General features: G+C 46.4%; 3 protein-coding genes across 3 annotated transcripts; all 3 read right to left on the reverse strand.

Annotated features, from left to right (window-relative positions):
• Positions 1-1,765: 1,765 nt before the first annotated feature.
• Positions 1,766-2,825, reverse strand: LOC136521642 (pectinesterase inhibitor 12-like). Its single transcript, XM_066515394.1, has one exon. It carries the CDS (start codon positions 2,760-2,762, stop codon positions 2,172-2,174), a length of 591 nt encoding a protein of 196 aa, XP_066371491.1. The 5' UTR covers positions 2,763-2,825; the 3' UTR covers positions 1,766-2,171.
• Positions 2,826-9,477: 6,652 nt separating this feature from the next.
• LOC136521641 (WAT1-related protein At3g30340-like) lies at positions 9,478-11,663 on the reverse strand. Its single transcript, XM_066515392.1, has 6 exons — positions 11,375-11,663; positions 11,157-11,219; positions 10,927-11,043; positions 10,096-10,513; positions 9,858-10,009; positions 9,478-9,708 (listed from the first exon to the last, which is right to left on the reverse strand). Exons 1-6 carry the CDS (start codon positions 11,563-11,565, stop codon positions 9,579-9,581), a joined length of 1,071 nt encoding a protein of 356 aa, XP_066371489.1. The 5' UTR covers positions 11,566-11,663; the 3' UTR covers positions 9,478-9,578.
• Positions 11,664-12,972: 1,309 nt separating this feature from the next.
• On the reverse strand, positions 12,973-19,388 carry LOC136521640 (WAT1-related protein At4g01440-like). The gene is made up of 6 exons (XM_066515391.1): positions 19,165-19,388; positions 18,954-19,016; positions 18,724-18,840; positions 18,204-18,612; positions 13,452-13,603; positions 12,973-13,193 (listed from the first exon to the last, which is right to left on the reverse strand). The coding sequence occupies exons 1-6, from the start codon at positions 19,353-19,355 to the stop codon at positions 13,040-13,042; spliced, it is 1,086 nt and encodes a 361-aa protein (XP_066371488.1). The 5' UTR covers positions 19,356-19,388; the 3' UTR covers positions 12,973-13,039.
• Positions 19,389-21,356: the final 1,968 nt, after the last annotated feature.

Below are 21,356 nucleotides of genomic sequence, written 5' to 3' on the forward strand. Positions count from 1 at the left end.
GATTAAGATCCAATTCTTTTTTTTGGCCGCATTCCAGCTGAGATAACACAACTTCTCCTGCCCTTCGTATTTTGGATCTTGCAAATAACACTTTATCTGGAACGATACCAAGCTCTTTAGTTCATTTAAGGGCTTTCACTGCTTGTATGCCTTTAGATCTAGAACAAAATCCTTTTATAGTAGAATATGAACTTCAACATGGAAACTTGTATTTGGGTCTGGCTAATGACAGTTTCGTAGTGGAAACAAAAGGTCAAGAGCTCAAATATACAGGGAATATAATATTTCTGATGAGCATAGATTTATCTCAGAACAATTTAGCTGGACCAATTCCAGAGGAAATAAGCTCTTGTTGGATTGATAAATTTGAACTTGTCATGGAACCACTTTAGTGGACATATTCCGGAACAAATTGGCACACTACAATTATTGGAGTCTCTTGATCTCTCAAACAACCATTTTTTTGGTGAAATTCCTTGGTGCTTATCAAATTTGACTTCGCTGAGTTTTCTGAACATGTCCTACAATAATTTATCAGGCAGAATACTCACTGGAAATCAACTAGACACTCTGAACACAGATGATCCAGCTTCCATGTACATCGGTAATCTAGGTCTCTGTGGACCTCCCCTTCAAAATCACTTCCCCGGAGAACAGCCAACGGAAGGGGGTCACATCATACACCATAAAATTGTCTGGGCTGAAATGGATTTTTGCCTGGGTTTTGTAGTGGGATTTGTGGTGGGCATTTGCTGGTATTTTGTATCCTTTAATTTCTTCAAGCTATTTGAGACACTCTACCATAGCCTATGCCTTCCGTAGTCACTTGTACAAATTTGATTGTATAAGGCACGTGTAGAGTAAGAAAGCCTTATCAAGTTATATATGTGTGTGTGGTGCTTTACTACAAGAGATGATTTCTATCGGAATAAGGAGGGTGAGTTTTTCCTATGTTATCTATTGTCAACTGTAATGCATGTTTTCCATGTGTTATCAATTTTCCATTTAGCATACTATGTGAAAGTGGATCTTGATGTCGGTTTTGGTTGATTAATGACTAATCATTCAAAGGACTAATTTGTTTATTAGATATAAGCAGGTCCAAAGCTATGTATGTGACAATCGATGGTTGGCAACCCCCCCACCCCCAATTCAAAGATTAAAACAAAAAGAACGAATTTCAAGAAGGAAATATAATCAATTCTTTGTATTTTGAAATTGAGCATAGGAATGCCAACTGTCAAGGATATTCAAATTTACTGTCTATAGGTGTCCATATGCTCAAAGAAGCTACTAAACAAAACCTTTGTGAGATACAACCCCAGACCTTAACTTACCTTAGTGGTGTTACCTGGCCCATGGTGCTACGTAAGCATGCAACGTGAACCACAAGTGTGTAAGTTTTTCCTCAAATTTTTAATTCCAACCCAATGTTTATATCGAATCCACAAGGAACAAGTGGATGGATTGTTATGTACTAATCTTTACTAATGGAAGCCTTAGAAAGTGTGTAAGCTAAATCTAATAAACTACACCAGAGACAGGGTCTAAAACTAACTATATTGCCACACGAGGTCGAAAACAAGATAGATGACACACACGGAATGTCCCTAGGGTGTAGCTTCACTTGCAAACACATCTACTACACCTACACGGTGATGCTCAAACCATGCTAGTAATAGTAAGAAGATAAGATGACAATGAGATAGAAAGGATAGATAAATAGAAACAGAGAGGGAAAATAGCCCTTGCAAGATCTTGTGGGTAGTTGTTTCAAGATGTGATATATATACTTACCACCATGAAACCGTACAAGTCCTACAAACCCAAAGAACGAACAACAGATAGGAGTGTATATGTATCACCCTACATGCATGCATGCCCTTTCTTCCTAATAACACCTCAAAGAATAGAAGAAGGCATGAACCCAAAGGAAAACGAACAAATTAATAGCTAAACAAATAATACCACTCTATATGCATGCCAAAATCACATCAAGGTGTATGCACGCAAGCAAGATCGATTTCCAACTTCCAAGGAGATAGATGGTCCGGCTTTAGCTTATGATGACGACTTGACAGCCATGGCGTCGTCGATGGCGTTCGGGCTGTGTGTAATGGACCGATCGATGCGATGATGAGACGATGAGACGACAGCAGTAGCGTAGGCGATCACGCGATGCCGCTGGTGAGGCCGAGCGCGACCAACGCCATGCGGCCGTACTCCCTGTCGTGCGCGGCGACGGGGACGTGCTCCTCTCCCTTCCAGACGTCCTCGCAGCTCTCGGCGGCGCCCAGCGCGGCGGCCAGCTGCTGGGACGCCTTGCCGTAGACGCGCGCGTGGAGGTTGTCAAGCGCGTCGCGCAGGACGTCGGCGGCGGCGTTGTAGAGGTCGAGGCAGTGGTGCAGGCGCGCGCGCGCGTGGGGGGACTCCTCCACCTCGCCCAGGTCCTCGATCTTGGCCTCCGTCGCCGCCGCGTGCTCCACCGCGATCCGCGTCGCCAGCTCGGCCAGGTGGTGCAGGTCCGCGGCGTCGCGGCTCCGCGCGTCCGACGCCAGTGACGCCACGCAGTGGTCGTAGCACACGCCCCCCGCGCCGCCGCTCGCCGCCATCCGGCACGCCTCCTCGATGGTAACCACCACCTGCGCGCCGCACGGCGCCACGGCGGTGCCCAGCAGAAGCAGGGCCGCGGCGGCCAGGTAGCAGAGCGGCGTCGTGACGGTGACACTACCCATGGCGGCGCTGCGTCGTCGTTCTTGCATTGCGTTGTGACGATGGCTTCGTTCTTCGATCGGATCGTGCTGGATCCACGCGCACTGTTCTGATCTTGCTGGTGTAGAATGAATGCAACTATATGCAAGTGCGAGCGCGCTCTTTATCGCCCAGATGTGTGCTCAGAGCTGGGAGGCGCGGAGTTCTTGTCGGAGCGGGCGACACAAGTGTCTGATGCAGAGAGCTTTACCGACGGACCGAGCTAGCAGAACCATTCAGCAGCTAGTAGCAGTGCTTTGCTATTCTTGAGCGACGTGATCGAGAAAGCATGCATATTGGCCGAATTTTTTTACAATTTGGCCATTTTTTTTTAAAGTTTGTCACAAATAACCCCCGACGGAAAGAATTCAGAAAATAGACCCTTAGCTCGGCGCCATTCATGCTGGTGCCGAGCTCGGCGCCACCGTCCCTGCATTTAACCTCAGCCCAACCTTCTTGCCTAAGCGTTCTTCCTCTTCTTTCTCCTCCCTCTCAGGTTTTTCTCTCCCCACTTCACCCTACCTCACGAATCGACATATTGGACCTTGAAAACCTTGATTTGATCCGTAGATCTTCGAGAGCAAGGTATACTCGCTCACCTCCTTGTTTTTTTCGCATCGATTCGGTATATATTAGTCAGATTTTTGAACCTAAGAATCGTCATCACTTAGGGTTTCATTGTATCCCTCAATATATGTATTATACAACCGTAGGTTGATTTCAAGGCGTGGAAAAAGCTAGCAAACCTAGGCGCATGTAGTTATGTTATGAGTTCATTGTTGTGGATCAAATGAGAAACCCTAGATTTAGGGTATAATGTTAACTGCTTTCGGTTCTTAGAACGAAATTGGTTGTATTATAGTTATGGTTCTCATTGATATTTTTTGTGATGTTTTGATTTATGTTTGTTAAATTACATCAGTTTTGTTACATGCAAGAAATGTTTCGGGAGGAGTTTTAACGAAAACGGGGTCGTCCTCGAGAATTATACCCCGACGCGTCTAGCAAAGATGCCCCCGTCCCTCCTGACCTTCCTGTCCCTAACTGTGACTGTGGTTTCCTGGCCCATGTTTTTCAATCGAAACATCCGGACACAGCCGCGCGTTGCTTCTACACATGTAGTCGGTTTAATGTAAGAAATTATTTGTACTATCCTTTTTCTTTATTTGTTTAAGTATGATACTAATATTTTGTTGGAATCTCGTTGTGTAGGACCATAAGAGGTGTTTTTTCTTTCAGTGGATCGATGGTGTAGACAAGTTTGATCCTAGGTACCTCTTTTTCGACGATTAGTTTAGAGGGAGACATCCACGTGAGCACTTCAAGAGTTGGGTTCCACCCCCCTAACCCTCCAGCAATGAAGGCTAAGGAGAAGCACCTAGCCGCAGTTAGACGACTCGAGGAACCTTCTCTGTGCAATTGCGGAGATCGAGCTGTGATAAACCCTGAGAATACGTTGGAGTTTGTGTGTCCAAACAAACATGAAGTAAGTGCAAAGTGTATGTGTTAAAATCTTGAGCTATATGTGTTCATGTACTAATGTCTCATTATTTAGGTGTATTCAATGGCGAAGTGTCGTTTTAAGGAGTGGTTGTATGGTCCTAAGAACCAATGGCCGGAAGAACCGCAGAGGGTTAAGAAAAAGAAGAAAGAACGGGTAATCTACAAAGCACCTCCTGTCATATACGAATGTGGTGTAAAATCCAACTATGGCCTAGTCCCTTCGGAGCTTGGAATAGGCCATTATTGCGGCCATATGATTGAGTATGATGAGGTCCGTTATTTTTCTGGTAAACATGAAATCGTATTTTGTTTGTTTTGCTAAGACATATATGATATAATCATTCTTTTGAACAGAGCACTAGGAAATGCAGTTGGGAATGTTATGATGGTCAAGCTAAGTTCTTGGATGAATTGAAGAAGAGGTAACTAATTGCATGGAAGAGGGGATATGGACGTGACTACGTCAACCTATTCGTTAAACATCACAAAGAAAAGATGCGTGAGTTTGCTAGACAGCGTGATATTTGTAACCCGATCGATGTTGGGCTTAACAAATGGGGATTCGAGAGGCAGATAACGTTAGAGGAGGAGAGGGCAAGGAATAAGGCAAGGGAGGAGACAAGAGTACAGATGCAGGTCTAGAACGAGCATGTTGCTACATTATGTGCTAGTGAGTACTTGAAAACATTTTTTTCGTTGCCTGGTTTTAAATGTAATATAATCGCGTTGCTAACGGATTGCATTTTATACATAAAGAGATTGGTTGCAGCGGAGAACATGCCACAGAGGTGGCTCGTGCAAGGTATGAGGAGAAGAAGTTAGATGGCCATAGATCACGAGTTGGTCACACCGTTCAATCACCGATTGTGTTGTCTGATGAGGGAGACGAAGATGCGGACGACACTGCCAGACTGAGTGAGCTCATTGCTCTAGCAGAGGTGGGCATACAGGCACAGGAGGCTGAGGACGACACTGGTAGACTGAGCGAGCTCATCGCTCTAGCAGAGGCAGACATTCAGGCGCAGGAGGCTGACGATGACACTGGCAGACTGAGCGAGCTCATCGCTCTAGCAGAGGTGGGCTTACAAGCAAAGGGGGATGACGACGCGTTCTTCACTCAGGCCGCAGCGGCCGCAGATGAAGCGGAGGCCGCTTACTACAAGCGACAGGTAGGTCAGAACAACACGGTTGAGCCTAGCCACAGCAACAGGGTTGTAGTAGAGGACTGGTACTCAGATGATTAGTTGCTTACTCAGTACGTTTCAGACTGAGGATTTAGAAGTGCATTTGCCCCTATGTCTATTGTCGGCACGTAGTTGTAGTATTAATATGTTGTGTAATGTGGCATAGTATCGAACTTTTAATTATGTGGTTGTTTTCATTATTTATGGTCTTAATATTCCGCTTCATGATACAGACGTATTTAAATTTGAACATGTGCTACAAAAAAAACTTAACGACGTACGCCATTATATAAATCAACACATAAAACACATTAAATGGCATGTGACTACATGTACCGAACCTGGGTACAGAGTTTTCTTTGACTAAACGTAACATGCCTTAGGTAATTAAACCTAACATGCCTTAGGTAATTAAATCTGAGTACATATGAAAAAGATAAAGTCATCCTTCTCCATAGTAGCCTCCCGTTGTTGGTGGTGGTGGTGGCGGGGGTGACGGGGGAGGCCCCTTGTTCTTGTGGTTAGGGCAGGTGCAATATGGATCATTGCAGAGTGCCTCCTGTGAATCGGCACCATTATTGTTGTCGTTCTATTCGTCGTCCTTATAACCGCTGCTAATTTCCCTTTCTAGATCGAAGATATGGTCCTGTAGGTAGTAGATGTACTCCGTATGTGGATAAATAGGTCAAGGATCGACCCACCTACTGAACCCACAGTTTTCTTTGGCTAAGGAAGACTACAATAAGTATGTCGTGTAAGTGATATACAAGCCAAACATATTGAAGAAACAAATAGTAATAGCAATTACCCATGCTTGCGGACATTTGAAGAAACGACGACCTCCATCTATTCCCTCGGTGAACATCTGCACTAGACAGTCCTCACCATGCATGCATTTTGGTCACTCTTCTTTCCTATCATCGTATCCTCTCAGTGGTGTCTCTTTGGTAAAATTACTTTTGCTCTCAACTGGGAATCTCTCATAAAGAGCTTCCTCAAAGAAATCGGGACCAAGAGGACCCTCCCACCCCCAGGTAGTTTTCTTCCCCTTTCCTCTCCCTTTGGATGACCCTCCAGACATTGGTACTGCAACGAAAGCAAATGCTGAGGAGTGTTCTTCTTCCTTGTTGTTTGTGTGAATGAGAGGGAGTGAGTGGTTATTTATAGGTTGAGAGGAGGAATGGAGGCCTCTCAATGCGCCATGTCAGCGATCCATGTGCCTCTTTACCTCAGCCCTTGGATCAAACAGTCATAAGATAGATGGTGGAGATAGAGTGGAGTTGTGCTTCCTTGCATGCCAGTACTATATCAGTGATGTGATAATTCGATGCTATCCGTGTATATGAAAAGTCTATGTTTATTATCTGAAAAGCATAGATTCATTCACTGTTGCTTGGTAATCCTAGATTCATGTACAAAGCATATGTACAATATTTTCGGTATTATACACGTTGTAATAAATTTATAGTTAATCTGTGTACTACATTTGTGCCTTTGTACAAGTGTAGTATGATTAAAGGTTCACGCAAAAAATTCGTAAGATACGGTCTTGTATTAGGAGCATCCACGGTTACAAACAGAGACATCAATATATATTCCAAACATTTAATCATCCAACGAGCATAATGCAACCACAACGAATATCACAACCAACATAATATGTCATGCAAAGTCCAAATAGTCCACAATATCCATACAGTCCCGAATAGTTACAGAAAAGTAAATATAAAATTCATAATAGTTCATAGTAACACCTACCACATCGCTCACTGCCTCCTACTCTTGTCCTTACCCTTGTGACCCAGAGCGCTGGTGCCTGGAGTGTAAGGGTCACGCGGACGGCGTCGCCTAGTGCCTGTAAGGCCTCTTTTGTATCACTGCAAAAGCCTGCAACCACCTCTTCAAAGCAGGGAGGTCATTGAACACCCTCTCATTCTCAATTACCATGTTAGGATCGGCCTCAGGAGGTTCTAGGAGCTCATCATCACGTCCTTCTACAAACGCGTGATCGGAATGAGCAAGATCGCTGAACTCGTGAACTCTAGGATCACGGCGATCGGGAAAGATACGCCTCATCATCTCAACGTCACTCTCTGTCAGCTCTCCAACAGGGCGATCATCATCAGAATCAAGAGCCCTAGCCATCTCATATGGCTCTGAATCATGCATAATTTCAACACTATTTGACCCACGGAATCCATCTCCAAACTGCACTTGTGTAGCAACATGGGGCACATCCACATTCTCAGGAATGTCTCCTGCAATATCATTAAAGAAATGAGGAAAGAATGAAAGAAATAGATGTAAGGAACGGGGTAAGCTCCTAAAAACCATGTGGTTAAGACACTTACTCGGATGATTCTGTGTCAAAGGGATCTCATAAGGAGGATCTGCCATGGAAAAATGAATCTGGCAACCATCTCCAAATACCGCATTGGGGGCAGATTGAGCATCGGGAACCGTAGGTGCAATCTGCACATGCAGGTAAGATTCTAGAACGGGAGGGTCGATGTATGCCTGATGATCTATTGTTGGGGTAAACCCAGGAGGGATGGGATCAACTAACACCCGACGCACAACTACATCCAAACATTGTAGCTGGCTCTTCATAACCGATCTTACATAGTTCTCCCACTAATCCGCACAACCAATTGAGATCATTCGCCTGAAGATGTTCGGAGGACAACCTAGGTGCAGTACACCATCAACTGCAATGTCATCATCTCCAAGGCAATGCAACTCCTCCCGAGCCCTTACAACCATGTCACTAAATGAAGGCCTATCATTGAATAGCACAGGCATGCTTTGCATGTCAAGAAACTCAACATATCCATAGCGATCGCTTTCAACGGTGCCTCCATGATATATGGTCACTAGGTTATCCATCTAATTCAAACACGTAACGAAACACATGTCATTTAGTCCAAATTAGACCATAGATAGTACTTTCTAACTACAAACTAAGTAATCAAGATAATAACTACGTACATATTTACATTGTACTCACTATATAGCTAGATCATATTTACATAACTAAAAATGTAACTACATATCTAAGTACCTATCTAACTATATCTCTGTGCCTATGTGTCTATATTTCTATCTATCTACATATATATCTCACTAGATCACTAACTAAATCAACTACCTCAGTCATCAAATTAACTAATAAATAACAGATGGCAACTAAGTACGTACATTGTATATTCATAATTTTTACCTTTCTGGACCGGTGGAGGATGGGCGTGGGTCAGGCCAAAGTTCCAGGCCGGCGGCCAACGACAGCGGTGGAGCGCGGCGGGCGCGGGATGCCTGGGCCACGCAGGCTCTACGGGCGCGGGAGGCACGCCGACGGTGGAGGGTGGCAAGGTGGGGAGAGGCCGGCGGTGGAGGGCGGCAAGGCGGGCCGCGACCGAGGCCGATGGTGGAGGGCAAGGCGAGGACCGAGGTGGAGGCGGCACGGCGGCCAACCACGGGCAACAGCGCGGTGCGGGGCAAGCCGTGGGCAAGCCGTGGCAAGGGCGCGGGCGTGGGCAAGGGCGGCGGCGGCGGCGCTGCTCGGTCGGCTAGGGCGAGAGGGAGAAGAAGAAAGGAAAGTCGCGGGCCCGGCAAATATTTTCGGGCTCGGCGCCATAGTGACTAGCGCCGAGCTCGGCACCAAGATCTACGGCGCCGAGCTCGGCGCCAGTCACTCTGGCGCCGAGCCCCCTGGCAGGTCACGAACCGTACCCAGGAGTTCGGCGCCAGAGTGACTGGCGCCGAGCTTAGGGTCTATTTTCAGAATTCTTTCCGCTAGGGGTCTATTTGTGAGAAACTTTTAAAAAAAGGGCCAAATTGTAAAAAATTCGGTTGGTCTCTCGTTCTCTCTGGACCCACTTGTCAGCGACGTACACACCGTACCGGTGGATAGTGTTGTACGTTAGCTCTGAAATAGTGAAGCCTGAACTTTGGCGGCCTCTTTCTCAACACTTAAGAGAATTTTATTTACAGCATTAAGAGATACATGGATAACCTAGTACTAGAATACAAGCGGCAGTAAGAGCTTGGAGATCATATGGCATATGCACTCTGTCACACTCACACAGGCTTCTTCTAGCTATGGTCTCTGCTCTGTCACACTGTGATGAGCAATAAACACAATCACACTTTCTCTTGCAGTTCTACCTCGGCCACCTGAACTGGCTTCGCCGCCGCCTCTGCAGCAGCTTCCTCTTTCTTGCCCCACAGCACAAGGTAGAGTCCGAGAATAACCAGCACTGATCCTAGCACGCTGCAACATGAAAACAGATCAGCAGTCCAGTTAGCTAGGGTGAATGTTCAGTGACGAACGGCACAATGTTCAGTGAGAATAACGAGGCTGCAGTTAGGGAGCAGATCGTCGATGAGATTAGCAGCATGGTGCTGTGATTGTGACCTCACCTTCCAAGGTAGAGAGGTTCATGGAGGATGAAGAGATCGATGCCAGCGACGAAGATCTGAGCGAGCGGGCTGAAGGCAGCTGTGAAGACAGGGCCTCTCTTCTCCACGCAATATGTGAGCAGAAGGTACCCAATGCCGGATGCCACTATACCCTGCACCACAAACATGCATTCTGCATCAACACTGCTGCCGCAACAGTGACAAATGTGTCTGCAGTCTGCAAGAGAAGAAATCTTACACAGTAGACCACCGTGGCGATCTCAACGGTGCCCCTGAGAGCCCACACGGCAAGGCTGCTCCTCTGGACCGACAGGGCGAGCGCTCCGGCCTGGACGAAGCTGAAGAGCGACATGAACGCCGTCGCCGAGTACACGGCCGGGTACTTCCGGGTGAACTTCCGCTGCAGGAGCAGCCACAGCGCGAAGCCGACGACGTTGGCGAGCATGGAGACGGAGCCCAGCACCCACCGGACCGTGCCGTGCTCGCCACTGCTGCCGGAGGAGGATGGAGCCATGGATGACGGCGACAGCGATGTGGTGGTGTGGGTCAGTGCTGAACCCTTGTAGAAGGTGAGCATCATTGCGCCGCCGAGGGAGATGAGTGTCCCTGAGATCTTGGCACTCCCTGACCTGCTCCTCACCTCCAGTGCTTCAAATCTGAAAGATGAAGTTTATTATTGTGAGCTTATATATATAATTAAGTGGGACTATATATATATTTCTATGGAAAGCGCTTAAAGTAATCCATATATAGGAGTTAATAAGACACAGACCAAGTGATGATGAGTTGAGCTAATGTGCTCTGCTGAGGACCCTTTGTTGTAGCATGTGCATACATGGGAACAAAGTTGAAGATTCCTTTTTAGGCGCTCTATTTAGGATGTAGTACTGGTTGGTTTGAATAGTATAAGGTTGCATAGCGGCGATAGCACTAGATCAATTAAAACTTTTTGTGCCATCCAGTTTTATAATACAAATAGATGCTGCAAGTTTATGGTAGAGATTTTGCCAAAGAGAGAGAGACAGGGAAAAGCCTTTCAATCTGCTGAAAGAAGAAGCTGTGTTTTTACCTGAAAGCAAGTGATATGAGGAAAGTAACCACTGGAAGCAAATTTCCGAAAGTTGCAGCAAATGTTGCTGTCGTGTAATCCAATCCCACAAACAATGTGTACTGAAGCAGCACCGGCCTGCAGCAGGCAACAAGTGAAATTAAGAAACGATTTACATAATTAGTCCAGGAACAATGAAGAGCAACCAACTGAATCATTAATAGCAGTGTGTGAGTGGAGTTGGTGTTTACCCAAGAATTCCACTGAGGAACATGTACACAAAGATTTCGGTTGTGAACTTTGGTCTCATCTTCCTGATGAATGAAGGGGGAAAAAAACAATGGCTGTCAACAATCTATAGTGAAATATATACCCATGCATGCATGCATGAAACGACCAGCTAGCGACTGCTGTTCATATTTTCCCTTTGCATGCCTTTTTGACACCACACCAGCACAGCATCACCTACCTTTCCTTGAAGTAGGCAATGGGGCCAAGGAACAGGGTGGCCAGCATCTGCCGGAAAGTGATGAGGACCAGCCTGTTCATGCCCTGGCTCAGTGCCTGCTTGATCAGCGCGTTCATAACGGCGATCACGACGTTGGTGGCCACCATTGCCGCCGTCGGCGCCCACTGTTCCATGCATCCTGCACTCCACATCTCGATTCAAGGCTCAAGCAGCAGCAACTAACCAGCTGCAGAACCCTAGCTCGCTAGCTGTTCTCGATCGATCCTGAGCTTGCTTTGATCTGACGATGGCTTTGTGTGATGAGCTGAGCAGTCTGCTCTGGTTATGTCATGGCTTTATAGTGCTGCTACCTGCATGCTGAGGTGCTGATGATGCATGCAGTGGCATCTGAAAGGAGGATGTTCCCTATCGACCTCGTTTCGTTTTCCTAACACGTGACCATGCTCTAGCTTGAGCTGTGATTAGGGGTTTTGCATTGGGTATAGGACAAAGCACTTAGCAACCATTGGCTGGCTAGCTGGTGCTTACACTATTTGCTTTGCTGACCTGAGAATATTATATTTGCAATCTGGAAGATATATGTGCATGTTTGATCAATGAGCAAATTGTGCTGCCAGCAAGTGAACAGAATACCCAGCTCTTTAGGTAGTGCAGTGCAGTGGATCGAACATTTAAAAGCTCCTCATCTTTTTTATCAGTTTTGGCAAGCAGGTTGGTTGTGACCTGACCCGTGATGCAATTAGATCAGATGTCCTGCTCCTGCATGCGTCAATCGCTTCTACTGTAGGGCATTGGATGCTGCCTGCTTGAGCACTCAGGCATTGTCATGACTACTGCCTCTTAGGGCCAGTTTAAGAACATGCACCATATATGTAGATGTAGCTAGGAAATAAATAAAACATGTGTATGCATCTTTTTCCATGAGAAAGGACTAAAATCCAATGCCCACTGCCTCTGCTTTCATTGGCATACGTTGCTTTAGGTCCACATCAAATCCGGAGCATCGATTCTCGCTCGCCGCGCCGCCCTCGTAGGAGAATGGCGAATTTGGGGGTACAAGACAAGCGCCATGTGTGCATGAAGAACATTCCTCTCTTTTTCTTCCTCCCACGCACCCAATGCAATTCCGTGTTCAACGTGACAGAAAAAGACATTCTAACGTGTCGAATTATGGGTGACATCTGCCACCGGCCCCGGCCTTCTCTAAGATCCTAGCTATGACTGAACTTTGGAGAGATTGCATGCATGCATGGTAACTTTTTTCCATGCATGGTACGGTCAGGCACACAAAGAAATTTAGGTTATTAGGGTAAGCAAAAACACATGCTAAAATACAACTATACAAGTCGTACTATCTTTTTTTATGGGGAAATAAAATACTAATGTTTCTTTTTAGAGAGGAAACAACACAGATACTTACTTATATATACTATATATATACTTGCAGAATTAAAACAAATACTATATATAATTGCAGAATTATTAGACCATCCTTCTTAGCACAGTACTAGTTCCACTAGTAGGAAATCAAACAGGAAATTTTTATATAATACTATTATATTAAGTATATATGTCAAGTATCGATCACAGTCCAAAGAACTGTATCTTTTGGTCCTCGTCCTGGTTTGTTTTGGAAAAAAAAAGATAAGAGTGGTCTGCTGGTCCTCATGATCTGACTTGCTTCTCTTTGTCCTCCTCCTCCTCCTCCTCCTCTTCCTTGGCAGCTTCTGCTGCTGCTGATGATGCTTCTGAGGCATCCCTCTTCTTTCCCCACAGCAGAATATAGAGGCCCAGAATCAAGAGTATGGATCCCAGAACACTGCATGCATGGATAACAACAACAAAAAAAGTGATGCAATTTGGTCCATCCATTGCAATTCCAAAAACCCAGCTAGCTGCATGCCATCACTTCAACGTGACGTATATATGTAGGTAGGTGTCTGCAGAGCTAGCTAGTATGGATACTCCTGCTCTTTTTTTTTATGGCCTGCTGGAGGCCATGCATTTTGCTAACCAACAGCTTCAAAATTCTTCAGCTGATGATGAGTATGGTACGGTAATACAACAGATAGCTTACCTTCCAAGATAGAGATTCTCATGGAGAAAGAAGAAATCGATCATGGCAACCATGATCTGTATGACAGGGATGAAGGCTGACGTGAACACCGGCCCTCTCTTCTCCACGCACCACGTCATCAGCACATAGCCCACTCCGGACCCCATGACTCCCTGAAACATAAATTAAACATACATATGTGCTTGAAATGTAAATTTTGATTTGCTGTTCAAAACATATCTTATATGTTTTCGTTTTATATTTTACTGTTAAAACATACCCATGCGTTATGACGAGACGTAGCTCGTTATGCGGTTACCTCGACGATTTACAGCTAGGAGATTATTTAATGCCGCGTCACATGCATGTTGAAAATTAATTTGTTTTAGAATCAGACTCCTTAGTCTGCCTGGACGCACACTTCTCTAACTTATATGAGCATATATATATTACAAGCTCATGCATGTTTGCTTTGATGATCTAGCTAGCTACATCGGATCGCGTTTGTCTAGTCTAGACGAAAAAGAAGGTTGGGATGGGATCAAATCGCGCTGGCAATAGTGGGGCAGTCTTTGTTGCATGCATATGGACTGCATCAAATTGAGAGATTGAGATCCAGATAAGACACAAAGCAAGCCAACGAGTGGTGAGGCGTTCATGAGAACAATCATGGAGATGTTGTGTTATTGAGGTCTGTTTGCATGCATCCGTACGTCGTCCACCCCCTATATAGAGGTTGCAGGGATGGACACGTGCATATATAGGTGGGACTCGATAGGATCAGGTGCCAACGTCTCGTCGACTATGAGAGTATGAGGCGTGGTTGTTTGGTTCAGCCCCGGCCAGGAGCGGCAGTGTAATTAGAAACCAGTGCTATCTGTTACCATGCAACTGAAACCATATTGATTTGTTTGGTCGGCATCTGTAACATCTTATCAGTTGTCAACTATGAAGTGATGTTTAATTTGGTAAAATTTCAATCAAATATACTGTTTAAGTATTTTTGGGGGCGCATTTGCAACCTCTAAGAACAACATAGCTTCGGCCCCTGACCGTTTCACGTGCCTGTACCTAATCCCCGCGTTATCGATTGCGGCTCAGTCCAACCAAACATAAAGTTACTTGATCTGATAACGGTGAGAAGCATTACGGGGCAAAAACAACGAACCAAACAACTCCTGAGATATACACGTTCCGTTCTGCGTGTGGGAAGAGAGGCTTCTAGGAAATATGGAAGAAGAAAAATACATCTACTTTAATATTATGATAGGAGATTGGAGAAAAAAGTGATTGGCTTTTCGTATTACTTACACTAATTCCGGTGATCAAATTGACCACCAAGACCTACAAAAAAGAACTTGTAGGCAATATTTTCTTTGTACCCCTTGAGAGTGCCGATGGGCGTCATCGAATCCATCAGAATAGTAAGCTATGGTGCCGCTTCTATCTGCCTAGGTCTAGGTTTATTTTGCCTTTCCTTATTGAGATGGGTACATGCCAGTTTTACCGATCATTATAAAAATAGCAAATATACTCGTGCATTGCAAGTTGCACCAAAATCTACATCTTGCATCATATGTTCTAATACTTTCTTTTTAAAACCAGACTGCATACTGTGATCCTACGTGCGATATTCTAACTCGTATGGGTACGGGGTATCAATTTAATTAGGTCACCAATAGGATAATAAATCAATTGGGACTCTAATGTCCAATTCATCACGTCTTACTGTTTTTAGTAAACTCTTATGCTCTAGAGAGTGGATCAACACGAACAGGAAGAGAGTGCAATGGACCAAAAATTTGGAGGAATAAATTTTCGCTCTTTAATATTATTATAGTTAATGTATGGATGTGGAGACGGGGAAGCCAGTGGCGGATCCGGGATAAATATTTAGGGTGCTCAAGAAATCAAATTCATACCATGGTGAGAAGGCATGAGCATGAAGTTGTGCTTCCGGAGATACAAAAGCGAGCTTTCACATGGTTTTCCACTATAGGCTACAACAATCAAGACACTAAGTGCTCAAATTAGTAACTAACTAAATAGAAAAAGATGCATACATTATAGTGTAAGAATTTCTAAAATCACAAGATATGATGCAACTACTCGATCGCCTGGCTAGTGATGCATTTCGTCGAACACCTGAAAGACAGGTACTACAGCAGCGAACATGTGTTGTTCCATGAAGATGAAGTGGCAGATTCATAGCACGTCATGCTCTATCTAACACCAATAACTAACCGACACAATTGCCAAAGCATCCAAATATCTAATTATCACTTAGGAGTATATAGATTAGAGCTTAGAGCATCTCTAATAGTTCCCTAAATTTTTCTTCTAAAAATTCTACGTTTTTCAACTCTTAAAAAGATATTGGGAGAAAAAAAGAAGCCCATCTCTAATAGTACCTAATATTGTACTTCTAAAAAATCAAATTTTGGTTCCACTTGGGCTTTCTTTTTGCAGTATTTTCACGGTGACGAGCAAGGCGTGGCTGCCGGTAGTGCCGCCGTCGACGCGGCGGTGGACCACCGAGGCCGGCCGACCTCCCGCGCCTCCACCGGCGGCTGGAAGTCCGCTTCCTTCATCATAGGCAAGTTGGCATCCGCCGTATATATGCAGCAAGTTTCGATCCTTTCTTGCTGAGATGAGATCAATCGGTTATGTTGATGCATGCAGCGGTGGAGATCGCGGAGCGCTTCTCCTTCTACGGGTTGTCAGCGAACTTGATCACGTTCCAGACGGGCCTGCTGGGGGAAGGGGTCACAGCGGCGGCGGCGTCCATCGACGCGTGGAACGGCACGGCGTAGCTGCTACCGCTGCTGGGCGGGACGCTCGCGGACTCGTGGCTCGGCTGCTACCGCACCATCGTGCTCGCCTCGCTCGTTTACATCCTCGGAGGGGAATGGCGCGGGGAGAAGGATACGCGGAGGCCGAGGAGCGCGTAACTTTACACAGAGTGGGTTAGTTTTTTCCAAGTACGTAAATTTTAAGAGGAATTATTAGAAAGGGATTTAAGAAACTTTTGGAGATGCTCTTAGAACGTGATGCTTCCGTGTCAACCACTCAACCTGCTATCTAGTCTAGCCATCCAGGACTCTAGGGCGTCCCTCTGCTTGTGTCGTGGAGGCGTGCATCCCAGCCACAGCCGGTGGCCACCGTGCTTCCATCCGGTGCAGCGGCATAGGCCGGCGGTGTGCCCTGCCTCCTTGTCGTGCACCCGTTCCTGCTCTTCCCATTGGACCCATTCCGTCGCTAAGGTGCTCGGTCGTTGCCTACGCCTACCCCTTGCGCTCCGGCCTCTAGTACCTCCGCCCTCCGTCTTCGTTTCGCTTGTGTGTTTGCACTTTCTCGTTGCACTCTAGCTGCTCGGCTACTCGCACGCCACATCTGTCGCCTACCATAGCTCACAACAGTTGCGAAGGTAAGGAATTGAGAGGATGAGGGGCACGAAGAAGGCCGAAAGGTTGGTTACTGAGTGATCCTTTCTCACTTCACTGGAGCCCATAGGAAACTTAGCCCAGCTACCACACCAAAAACGCTAATTACAGGCTATCTTCGTCCTCTAGATAACTTCACCCTCTCCTCAAGGTGCATCCATGGCAATAATTCCTGGAAAGGGCTAGGGGAGCTCCATGGGTTCGATGGCAGTAGCCGGGCAAGAGCCCCCCTACCACTGCTCCCGTCGTCGCTGACTTCGCCACCGTTGTCGCTCCTGTCATCGCCGCCACCAAGAAAGCGGTCCAAGAAGCAACCACGCTTCCGGTGGACGGTGAATGCTACAACTGCTCTTCTAGACATCCTGGTCGACACCTAAAAGGTTGCCATCTCCGTAGGGGCTCTTCCATAGAAGGGGGGCAATGTTGGAGGAAACTTCTAGGTTAAGCCCCTTCCCTAACACTGCTTTGCCGACTGGCAGCCTCAGATAGTCCCACCGGCGTCCCGCGACCCTGACACTGGTTCGCCGATTGGTAGGCCCAAATACACCTCGACGACAGGCATCGATCTGTTCGTGGAGGCGCTCAATCGCATTCTCCACGACCAGGAGCAGGCACGCGTGGCGTGAAAGGACTCCTTGTGTGCCAGCGTCCAATCGCTCCAGTTTGACCTCCGTGCCCTCCTCTACGCCTTCGTCGCCGCCACAAATGCTGGGACCTCCCTCCACGCCAGCGTGGTCCAACTCCTGGACGACGTGCAATCGCCCGCCGCTAGACAACTTCAGCATCTCCTCACGGTGCAGTAAGGAGCTAGAGCTTCCCCCACCCACCCACCCACCCACCACCACCGCTAGATCTGCCCCTGTCTTATATGGCATATGGTTGCACATGGGGCAGATTCAGAGGCTCGGGCCCACTTGTCATAATTGTGAGAGGACAAAAGAGTAAACTCTCCATATATATACTTTAATATTATATTAAAGATAAAGAGAAAAAAAGTAATAAGGAGTTGTGTGCTAACTGCTAAGTTTTTTTGTCACTAACTTTCCTAAGTCAAAGCTCCAGGGGTTTTCAGGATATGTGCAACTTATCAAAGTACTGTTATTACTACCATGCCGACACGGTGGCTTCACTTCACCAAGCAGGGATTGGAGGGCTTTTTATATTTTAATATATACGAAAACAAAGAGAAACAGAAGTGCACGGAAAGTTGTAAAGACGATATCTTTTCTCGAACACACGTAAAAGATTTGTGCGTTTTTGTATTTAGGTAGAGAGAGTCATAAAGACGATATAACAACAGAAAGTGACAATAAGGTCGTCGTCAGCTTACTGTATATAAGACCGTAACGATCTCCAGCGGCCTCGTCAGAACCCACACCGAAGCTCGCCTCTGTATGGCCGCCGTGAGGGCCCCGCCCTGCAGTGAGCTGATGAGGAACATGTAGGCCGTGCTGGAGTAGAGCGCCGGGTACTTCTTGGTCAGCCTGGACTGCAGCAGCAGCCAGAAGGAGAAGCACAGGCAATTGGCGAGCAATGCCAGAGTTCCCAGCGTCCAGCTCTTCCTGTCAGACGACGACCCTGCTGCTGCTGCTCCGTGGTGATCCGGGCTAGGTTCTTCAGCTAGGTGCGTCAGGGAAACGCCCTTGTAGAGGGTCAGGAGCATGACGCCGGCCAACGACGTGAGCGTTCCGACGATCTTTGCTGCTCCTGCCTTGTTCTTCATGTTCAGTGACTCCACCCTGAGTGAAAGGAAAGGGCCGGTTTCAGACTTTCAGTTTCAGCAGTTTCAGACTTTCAGTTTCATCAGAACAAGAGCAGGTGCAGGAGACTGAAGGATGCTGGAGGAGCACCTTAGCAAGACTGCAATGAGAAAAGTGAGCACAGGAGCCACGTTGGTGAAAGTTATGGCAAACGTTGCGGTGGTGTACTGCAACCCGTAGAAGAAGGTGTACTGAGAGAGCGCGGCGCTGGACAGGATCACAGGACAGAAGAAGCAAAAAGGAATAGTGAATCAGACAGAATTGTTATGTATCCTCATCATAATAAAAAAAAAAGGACTGACTAGGATCTGTGACTGTACCCAAACGCTGCACTGAAGAAGAGGTACACTAGGATCTCCAGTGTGAGCTTAGGCCTTGTGTTCCTGCATGAAAAGGCAAAAGAGGTGGCAATGCAAATCAAGCATTAGCATCACATTACAACATCCTAGCTAGGTCGTAGCTATAAGTTGGTTCTGCATCTGAATTTTGGTCATTCGCTTCACTGAAAAAATGTCACATTTCTGTACGTACCGCTCTCTGAAGTAAGCGATTGGAGCGAGGAAGACCGTGGCCACAAGCTGCCGCAGCGTGATGAGCACCAGGCGGTCGAGCCCCTCCTGCAGTGCCTTCTTGATCAGGGCAGTTGTCACGGCGGAGATGAGGTCGAAGACTAGCATCGCGATCACCGGCTTCCACTCGTTGATGCGTGCCATGCCCAACATTGCTGCTTCCAGTGTGCTGTGTAACCGTCTGGCCACCGGCTTCACTTCACCTCACCTGAATTTTGCCATAACAATGCTCCTGCAATGGACTATTTATAGGTCTTTTACTTGGTTCGTAGTGCTGCTGATAAAAAGAGATGTGACAGCATATGCGTAGTTACCCTTTACCCACAAACAAAAGGCGATAAAGGCTCTAATGCTAATATGTCTGTGTGTATATGTTCAACCGGTAAGGCCGGGCACATATGAGACACCCAGAATCGATGCAAATCAGTCGTGTAAATGAATAAGACAATGTGAAAGTGAATAATCCTGGAACAGTGAGTCCATCCTGATATAATTCTCTAGCTCTTGAGCACCATCAAAAGTTACCATGCAAGTTGCCAAAACATTTTGACCGCACAAATGTCTTCTCAATTTTGTCCCGAATTTGAGAGTGGAGGTGGGACATCATGGAGAAGAAAAAAATAAAAAAGATTAACAAAAAGTAGGGAACACTCAGCACTACTGACTGAAATGAAGGTTATGGAAGCAGCTAGCAGCAGGCAGGCCCAACCCAATTGCTTGCACACTTTGGTGAGCGTTGGAAAGTCCTGCCTGTCCTACAAGCTCCATGCCTTTCGAATCAGTGATGAGCATGCAGTACTATTCCGTAGCGAAAGAAAGGCGCCCTTGCCCAATCCAAGGGAAAGCAGGAGAATTAGTGGGGTGATCACCTCGTTTTTTTTTTTTTTTTGAACGCAATGGCAGGAGCTCTGCCTTTCAATTAAGATAGGGAAAGAAAGTTTATGTACAAGCAAGGACAAACGAGATTATGGTTACACAACCCCCCCCCCCCCCCCCCCACACACACACCATAAGCATGTAAGCTAAACATAATCGAGTGTTCTCTTCCTTTGCTCTATGTCTTCCTTTATCATTGCGGCTACTTGCGTCGCCGTTTAATCTTGTTGTCGAAAATTCTCCTATTTCTCTCTTTCCATATATTCCAAAAGGTGTAGGTTACCACCCTGTTAAGCCGCCTACGCTCAGATTTTGGCACTTTCGTTGCCGCCTCATCCCACCATGACCTGATATGGGTGGGGTCAACCTGGGGCTGTTGCTGCAGTTGAGTGAAGTTTTCTCACGAGAGGATTTGATCCCAAACCACCTTAGCGAAAGGGCAACAAAGGCATAGGTGTAGGCTTGTCTCTAAGGGAACGTTGCACATCACGCATTGTTGTTGGTGTGGCCACCCTCTCTTTTGTAGGTTTTGTGCCGTTAGAATTTTATCTTGCACTAAGATCCAGGCGAAGATCTTGCATATGTTCTCCACACGCGCTTTCCAAATCAAGTCCGTACGGAAGGGGACAAGCGAACCTCTGAACTGGATTCTCTATGCATGTATAGATGAAAGCTCTCTGCCTCATCCACCATTGTGATCCCTGATCACCTGTACATACATAGGTATAGTACTTACCTCACTCCTGTTTCATTGGTGGTGCATCAGTATTAGTATCACTGGCAACAGAGGAACGGAGAGAGCGGTTGTCGCTATGCGCAAGCGCAACACATGCCATATATTGTGCCTCTGCACTTGGCTGCAACAAGTGGCCAGCATGACCTGGATGGACTGGGGGCTCTTCATCGCCGACGACAAGAGCTAGTAGACCTAACTAGTTGCACAGCACCTCCACCAAAGTTTCGTTCGAGGATATCCGCAGGAATTGCAGACAGGGCGCAGCACATTGTGTAGTGAGCACCTGCTCAATGGTCATTTTCAGTTTCAGTGGTATTAGCTAGTAACTGCATGCAAGTTAATATCCACTTGCACCAGCAAACATTATGCAGCATATATACTTTGCATCTGGCAGCAATGGTCACTTTCAGTGGTTAGATTCAGAATTCAGACACGATCCTGAAGCAGAAATCGTGCCATGTTCTGGAGATTCGTGCCATGGTTAGATTCAGAATTCAGACACTTATAATTCGTGCCATCTTTGGAGGTCTAGCTGGGCAAAG

The sequence above is a fragment of the Miscanthus floridulus genome, chromosome 18 (genome assembly GCF_019320115.1).
Source record: "Miscanthus floridulus cultivar M001 chromosome 18, ASM1932011v1, whole genome shotgun sequence".
Classification (NCBI taxonomy): Eukaryota; Viridiplantae; Streptophyta; class Magnoliopsida; order Poales; family Poaceae; genus Miscanthus; species Miscanthus floridulus.

Excerpts from the sequence above, each read along its gene's own strand:
- LOC136521642 (XM_066515394.1), bottom strand. The coding sequence starts at position 2,762 with ATGCAAGAACGACGACGCAGCGCCGCCATGGGTAGTGTCACCGTCACG.
- LOC136521641 (XM_066515392.1), bottom strand. The coding sequence starts at position 11,565 with ATGTGGAGTGCAGGATGCATGGAACAGTGGGCGCCGACGGCGGCAATG. Across the intron at positions 10,514-10,926 it reads CTCATATCACTTGCTTTCAG|ATTTGAAGCACTGGAGGTGA; the intron begins GTAAAAACACAG and ends TTCATCTTTCAG. Across the intron at positions 10,010-10,095 it reads TCGCCACGGTGGTCTACTGT|GGTATAGTGGCATCCGGCAT; the intron begins GTAAGATTTCTT and ends TTTGTGGTGCAG.
- LOC136521640 (XM_066515391.1), bottom strand. The coding sequence starts at position 19,355 with ATGTTGGGCATGGCACGCATCAACGAGTGGAAGCCGGTGATCGCGATG. Across the intron at positions 18,841-18,953 it reads TTCTTCAGTGCAGCGTTTGG|CGCCGCGCTCTCTCAGTACA; the intron begins GTACAGTCACAG and ends GATCCTGTCCAG. Across the intron at positions 13,604-18,203 it reads TCGTTACGGTCTTATATACA|GGAGTCATGGGGTCCGGAGT; the intron begins GTAAGCTGACGA and ends TTTATGTTTCAG.